Source organism: Pangasianodon hypophthalmus, chromosome 27 (genome assembly GCF_027358585.1).
Source record: "Pangasianodon hypophthalmus isolate fPanHyp1 chromosome 27, fPanHyp1.pri, whole genome shotgun sequence".
In the NCBI taxonomy this organism is placed as follows: Eukaryota; Metazoa; Chordata; class Actinopteri; order Siluriformes; family Pangasiidae; genus Pangasianodon; species Pangasianodon hypophthalmus.
Window position 1 is genome coordinate 1,529,933 of NC_069736.1, and position 7,500 is coordinate 1,537,432.

General features: G+C 43.0%; 1 protein-coding gene across 8 annotated transcripts in view; it reads right to left on the minus strand.

Moving 5' to 3' along the window:
* The window catches only part of prrc2b (proline-rich coiled-coil 2B), a 30,812-nt gene that overhangs the window by 22,863 nt on the left and 449 nt on the right, over positions 1-7,500 (minus strand). For all 8 annotated transcript variants that reach the window (XR_008301103.1, XM_053230331.1, XM_053230333.1 and 5 more), the window contains exon 2: positions 89-267. Coding sequence is in view for 7 of the 8 variants with exons in the window: in XM_053230331.1 (XP_053086306.1) it covers positions 89-203 (115 nt within the window). In the remaining variant the exon portion in view is untranslated. The remainder of the gene's footprint in view (positions 1-88; positions 268-7,500) is intronic.

The window sequence follows — 7,500 nt, forward strand, 5'->3', positions numbered from 1 at the left end:
AATATACTACAGGGAATATAACACAGTGTGTAACAGGTAACGTGTGTAACAGGTAACGTGTGTAACAGGTAACGTGTCGGAGCCTCACCTGTGGTTTTCTGAGTTTCTATTGACTTTCCCTTGTACTTGTCAAATAGGCTGAGCGAGGAATACTTGCTTTTCCCATCCTTGGACTTGGTTATTTGCCCCAAACGATCGGACATTGCGATGAAATGTCATCGAGTATGGAAATTTTTCTCTGCGCCTCTTCCTCTGTACCGTCTGTTTCTGTACAAACACACACACACACATTAAATTCATACAGCATTATAACACTGCGCTGTTGAATCCTGATTGGTCAGAAGGTGTTGATTAATTCTTTCACGGCAGCCCTGACGGTCGTGCAGCGAAAATTTAATCCACGCGACTCCGAGTGCACTTGAAATGATTTATCATCGTTATTATTCTTTCATAATTCTCTCTCTTCATCCTGTGCTTCACTTTCTGCTAAATAAATAAATAAACAAACAAATAAATAAATAGGTCTGTTAAACATCGTCGTCTTGTTCTTCGGCGTCTGAAACCCCGACGCGACGCTCTAACAGATGTTCAAAAAGAACCGACTCTGAACAGCAGCCAGTGGAGACGCATGTGTAGTGTAGTGTGTGTGTGTAGTGTAGTGTGTGTGTGTAGTGTAGTGTGTGTGTGTAGTGTAGTGTGTGTGTGTGTGTGTAGTGTAGTGTGTGTAGTGTGTGTGTGTGTGTGTAGTGTAGTGTGTGTGTGTGTGTGTAGTGTAGTGTGTGTAGTGTAGTGTAGTGTAGTGTGTGTGTGTAGTGTAGTGTAGTGTGTGTGTGTAGTGTGTGTGTGTGTGTAGTGTAGTGTGTGTGTGTGTAGTGTAGTGTAGTGTGTGTGTGTAGTGTGTGTGTGTGTGTAGTGTAGTGTGTGTGTGTGTAGTGTGTGTAGTGTAGTGTGTGTAGTGTAGTGTAGTGCGTGTAGTGTGTGTGTGTGTGTGTGTAGTGTGTGTAGTGTAGTGTGTGTGTGTAGTGTAGTGTGTGTAGTGTAGTGTGTGTGTGTGTAGTGTAGTGTGTGTAGTGTGTGTGTGTGTGTAGTGTAGTGTGTGTAGTGTGTGTGTGTGTGTAGTGTAGTGTGTGTAGTGTAGTGTAGTGTGTGTAGTGTAGTGTGTGTGTGTGTAGTGTAGTGTGTGTGTAGTGTAGTGTGTGTGTGTGTGTAGTGTGTGTAGTGTAGTGTGTGTGTGTGTAGTGTAGTGTGTGTAGTGTGTGTAGTGTAGTGTGTGTAGTGTGTGTGTAGTGTGTGTGTGTGTGTAGTGTAGTGTAGTGTGTGTAGTGTGTGTAGTGTGTGTAGTGTAGTGTGTGTGTGTAGTGTAGTGTGTGTGTGTGTAGTGTAGTGTCGTGTGTGTAGTGTAGTGTGTGTGTGTGTGTAGTGTAGTGTAGTGTGTGTAGTGTGTGTAGTGTGTGTAGTGTAGTGTAGTGTGTGTGTGTGTAGTGTAGTGTAGTGTGTGTAGTGTAGTGTGTGTGTGTGTGTAGTGTAGTGTAGTGTGTGTAGTGTCTGTAGTGTAGTGTGTGTAGTGTAGTGTGTGTGTGTGTGTAGTGTAGTGTGTGTAGTGTAGTGTAGTGTAGTGTAGTGTAGTGTGTGTAGTGTGTGTAGTGTAGTGTAGTGTGTGTGTGTGTAGTGTAGTGTGTGTAGTGTAGTGTGTGTGTGTAGTGTAGTGTGTGTAGTGTCTGTAGTGTAGTGTGTGTAGTGTGTGTAGTGTAGTGTAGTGTGTGTGTGTGTAGTGTAGTGTAGTGTGTGTAGTGTAGTGTGTGTGTGTAGTGTAGTGTGTGTAGTGTCTGTAGTGTAGTGTAGTGTAGTGTGTGTAGTGTAGTGTGTGTGTGTGTGTGTGTGTAGTGTAGTGTGTGTAGTGTAGTGTAGTGTAGTGTGTGTGTGTGTAGTGTAGTGTAGTGTGTGTAGTGTAGTGTGTGTGTGTAGTGTAGTGTGTGTAGTGTCTGTAGTGTAGTGTAGTGTAGTGTGTGTAGTGTAGTGTGTGTAGTGTAGTGTGTGTGTGTGTAGTGTAGTGTGTGTAGTGTAGTGTAGTGTGTGTAGTGTAGTGTGTGTGTGTAGTGTAGTGTAGTGTAGTGTGTGTAGTGTGTGTAGTGTAGTGTAGTGTGTGTGTGTGTAGTGTAGTGTAGTGTGTGTAGTGTAGTGTGTGTGTGTAGTGTAGTGTGTGTAGTGTCTGTAGTGTAGTGTGTGTAGTGTAGTGTGTGTAGTGTAGTGTGTGTGTGTGTAGTGTAGTGTGTGTAGTGTAGTGTAGTGTGTGTAGTGTAGTGTGTGTGTGTGTGTAGTGTAGTGTGTGTAGTGTAGTGTAGTGTAGTGTGTGTGTGTGTAGTGTAGTGTGTGTGTGTGTGTAGTGTAGTGTGTGTGTGTAGTGTAGTGTGTGTAGTGTAGTGTGTGTGTGTGTGTAGTGTAGTGTGTGTAGTGTAGTGTAGTGTAGTGTGTGTGTGTAGTGTAGTGTAGTGTGTGTAGTGTGTGTGTGTGTCTTTTTTTAGCACGAGGCAGGAACAACTTTCCTGCGAGTGAGATCACGGCAACAGAAAGGTTCCTCTGTGTGGAAAATCAGAACTTTTGAGGTCACTGGATGTTCTCTCACTCACACACACACACACACACTCAGTCAGTCACACGCGCGCACACTCAGTCACACGCGCGCACACTCAGTCACACGCGCGCACACACTCCCGCGCGCACACACACACATTCTGACACACACACACATTCTGACACACACACACATTCTGACACACACACACACATTCTGACACACACACACACATTCTGACACACACACACACACACACACACACACACATTCTGACACACACACACACACACATTCTGACACACACACACACACACATTCTGACACACACACACACATTCTGACACACACACACACACACACTCTGACACACACACACACACACACTCTGACACACACACACACACACACACACTCTTTAACGGACCCCCGTTGAGCTCTTCGCCTCGGTGTGTTTCTTGAGGCAGGTGTTTCTCACGCTGTGTGTGTGAGAGTGTGTGTGTGTGAGTGAGAGATCACAGCGATCACACTCGAGCGCGCCTGAGGCTACGTTTACACGATAACGATGTAGTCAAAAACGTTTTGTCTTGCGTTTTCAAAAAGTTTCACGTTTACACGACAACGTTTTCAAAACGATTCGCATTTACACATATCCGCGATAACGGCCAAAAACGCTGCATTACGTTTGCCAGGCCAGTAGGTGGCGCCGTCACCGCGTTAGTCGGTTGTAATATTGGTGAAGTAAATCCACACTCTGCTGAAGGAGCGTTAGCAAACTCTCGAGCAGCAGCAACACGACCGTGTTCTCCGCCATTGTTGTGTTTGTTTGCGCTTAATGCCTTTACAATAGACACGCACTGCGCATGTCTACGTACCGAACACGTACTACACACGCGCATGACGTCAGCGTTTTCAAAGATTCCCGTATCGGGTGTTTACATGGAGACGGCGTTTTCAAAAACTTTCCCGTTTTCGGCTGAAAAAGTTGTCGTGTAAACGACCCCTGAGTGTGATCGTGAGATTCGTTCCTCTTCCGAATCAGAAAGCGAGTCGACTCTGAATCGACTCACTCGAGTGAATCAAACCTGACGTGTTTTTCGGGATTTTGTCGATCTTTCCCCTACCCACAGCTGCTGCAACATCTAACGAGGGACGCAATGACAAACGAAAATTATACTTTACATATTTAAATATAAGCATCGGACAACGGAGGCGCACGTGTCTAACGTGTCTAATGCGTCTGATCTCCGTGTTACGGCTGCGTGTCTGTTTTTCACTCGGCTCATGTTGCTATTTAATTAAAAAACATTTCGATAAACGACGCAGCGATTCTGACGGAAAGCTGAAATCAAGAAACATATTTTCCATGGACTTCAAAGACTCTTATTGTGTCTTAATAAACAATAAACGACGGGAAAATTAAACAAAACTTTAGCGGTTAAGTGAGCTTAAAAACTTTTTTTTATTAAAAAAAAAAAAAAAAAAAAAAAAAAATCACCTGAGCACGGAGAACACGAAGCTCACACTGAATAAATGATTCGATAATTATTCAAACAACTCGTTTCGGAAATCATTCAGAGTTTATTTTCTCTTTTTTGTTCATCTGTCGGTTTAAATCTCCAGATCATGCGGCATTTCTGCGGCTCTGGATCCGATATTTTAAAAATAATAAATAAATAAAATAAAAATGCTGCAACCCAAAACATGTTTGATTTGATTCACTTCTTGCAGTGAGTCGATTCAGAGTCGAATCACTCTCTCATTAGGAATCGGACTGAAACCATTTCACTCGCTATTGGACCGGCGTGTGATCGATATGTTGCGCCTAAAGAACCGGACCAAATCAAGGTTCTGCTGTGTTCTGGCTAAAGAACCAGACCGAATCGGAGAACGCATCAAGGTTCTGCTGTGTTCCGCCCAAAGAACCGGACCGAATCGGAGAACGCATCAAGGTTCTGCTGTGTTCTGGCTAAAGAACCGGACCGAATCGGAGAACGCATCAATGTCCTCTCAGAGCGAAGCTGAAGCGAGAGCAGTGAAGAGAAAGTCCCTGAGACGACACGAGGAAGAAACCTCGAGAAGAACCGGGCTCTGAGGAATCCAGCCTCTTCAGAGCGACGGCGGATTACAGCCCTATTCAGACGGGATTAAATGCCCCTGGGGGGGTGGAGGGGGGGTTTCTGGGGTAATTTCCTGTTTTACTTTTATTTCTGGTCAGTTCGGCCATTTCGGTGTTTTCCTCCGTCCTCTTCTGAGAAATCTACAGACCTTCAGTTTTTCAAACTCGGCGCTCGTCTGATTCTTTTATTCCAGAAACACGTCCTGTGGTTTTCTAATCGTAAGTCACCTTGTGTTGGAAATAAAGCCGTTTGGCCGCTTGCCGTATTTAATCTCGCGGCGAGCGTATCGGCGCCGATCCCTCGGATATTAAACGCTTCCCGAGTCGCGTAATGAAGAACGGACGCTTCTCGTATACGTTGCGATTTTTGTTTTATTTTCAGATTTCTGCTGGAACTTTGATTCGCCCCAAACCGCAGTAAGATCCGGCGACTCTTCGTTCGACCAGCGAGCAGCGTGATCATGTGACCGCGTGACGCAAGCACACGGGTCTGTAGAAAACACAATCCGCTAGAAACTCGCGCCTCCTGCGATCGCGCTGTAGAAACGTATAAACTAATCCTGTCCGATCCGGATTCACTTTAAAGCCTTCGGTTTTACATCGACGTCTGAGTCAAAGTTGAGGAAAAGTGCGTCGTCGCACAGATTTAAGAAAAATTATTTCATCTGTGTGTCAATCGAGCGCCGAACGATGAGAACGATGAATTTTGGCCGTCAAACGATCCGATACGAGACGCGTTTTGGATTCAGAACCTCGTTTACACGTGGTCCGTATCGTACACAGGGGAAAAAAAAAAATCATATCCGAGATGTTTACACGTACGCAGAAATGCCCGAACAGAAAAGAAAAAAAAGGAGACTCAGTGAAACCGATTCGACTTGAAAGTCGGAACTCGGAAGGACGTCGTTTCCGATTTTGCGTAAAAACGTGGACGGACGCGTTTTCATCTTTCGTTAGCAAAAATCTAGCTACCTGCGATGAGCTCCTCAGAACAGCGACGCTAACAAGCGTGACTGCTGATTGATCTACAGTAGGGCGGGACGATATATCGAAATATCGCAAGTGTAAACATCGCGATACGCGCGGCGCAGCGGCCTGCGATAACGGAATGATTTTAATACTTCAGAAAAGTTACGAAGAGACAAAATTGTAGCAGAGAAGTTGATTATATCGTTCAGTTTCTAAATACAAAAAGATATACGTAAATTTAATTTAAATCGATGTTACACGCTTATAGCGTTATCGCACCGCATATCGTACCACTTAACAAGTCAACGTATTTTTCTTCACTATCACGTAGCCCTGATCTAAAGCTAATACTTTATATATAAAAGTATAAAGTGGAATTTGTTTAAAAATAAAATAAAAAAATAAAGGGAAGCGTTGCTGCGTTTACTGCTGACACTCGGGGCGGCCATTTTGTCTTGACGTCTCTTGCTGAACTCGGAGGTTGAGCAAACCGTCCCGGATTTCCGAGTAGGAATTCTGAGTCGATGAGCGCTTTCTTTGTTTTTCTTTTTTTTCCGGAAAATTCGGAGTCGTGTGTTTTAACGGAACGCAGCGAAACTGTCGGACGTCGTGCCAGAACCGCACACGCACCGGTTCCGAGCTCGCTGTCCGGATCAGGAAGAGGTTTAACGTCTAAACCGCCGGCGCAGACGACGAGGAGGGAAATCAGAAGTCGCTCCGTTTGACTTGATACGTGACGACGACGACGTCAGTGTTGGTCAGAATTCCGGATACGGGATCCGAGTGTGTAAGGAGGGAAAAAAATGGTGATTCGGGACGCGACCCGTTACCTCAAATTCAAACCCACAACATTTTGCTTCTTTAAGAAGAAATCTGAAGTGTGTTTCAACATTTAGGCACCTGAATGAATTTAAGAAGCAGGACTTCACACGTTATAAACCAACTAGTTAAGCTAGTTAAGTTGTAATAACCAGATTTAGATCAAACACTGAAACAAAAAGACTTTCAAAAAAAAATATATATATATATTTAAAATAATTTCCAATCTGATTTTCATTTTAATGCCTAGACAAATCATCTACACATCTCCTTTAGCTAAATCTAAAACTCTAACTTTCAAAACAAACACAAAATAAAGAAAGTAATTATGTTTTATTTGTTATTATTTACTTATAAAGCTTTAATAACTGCATTCCTGTCCTCAAGGCCAAACTACTGCGCTAATGCTAACTAGCTAGCTCAGAAAATATATAATCACAGATTCAGAACAAAGTGGTTACAAATCTTAAAGTGGAAAAATAGAGAAATATAAAAGAAATTCTTAATTTTTTATCGTTTTTAAACATAATAACTCGATCAAACCGGCACGCGCTCACCGCCAAGCGCTTGCTAATTAGCTAGCTAGGTTTGCTAACAGGCTAATTAGCTCGTAAAAGGAAATAAAAATATTCACACAACTTAACTGGCAATATTAATGAACAAAAGATTATTCGTGCTATCATGTAGCAGTTATTATATTATTATTAATATTATCATCATCGCAATTAATAGCAAGAGTTAGAGCGCTAGAGTGCTAATGCTAATGTAAACACGGCTAATCCGCGGATGCTAGTTAGCACAGTTAGCATAGGAGGAATTTATCGCGATGGAAAAACAAACTCACACTGATGTGACGTTACATTTTTTAACTGTATTACGTTACACGTTTTTAAATAATAATAATTAAGAGAAAAAAACACACCAGCGTTATTGAGAACGCGAGACATTTTATAAATAACGGTCATGCTAATCCTGATGCTAAAAGCTAATTTTAATAGATATAGCTCCTTTAAAAAAACAC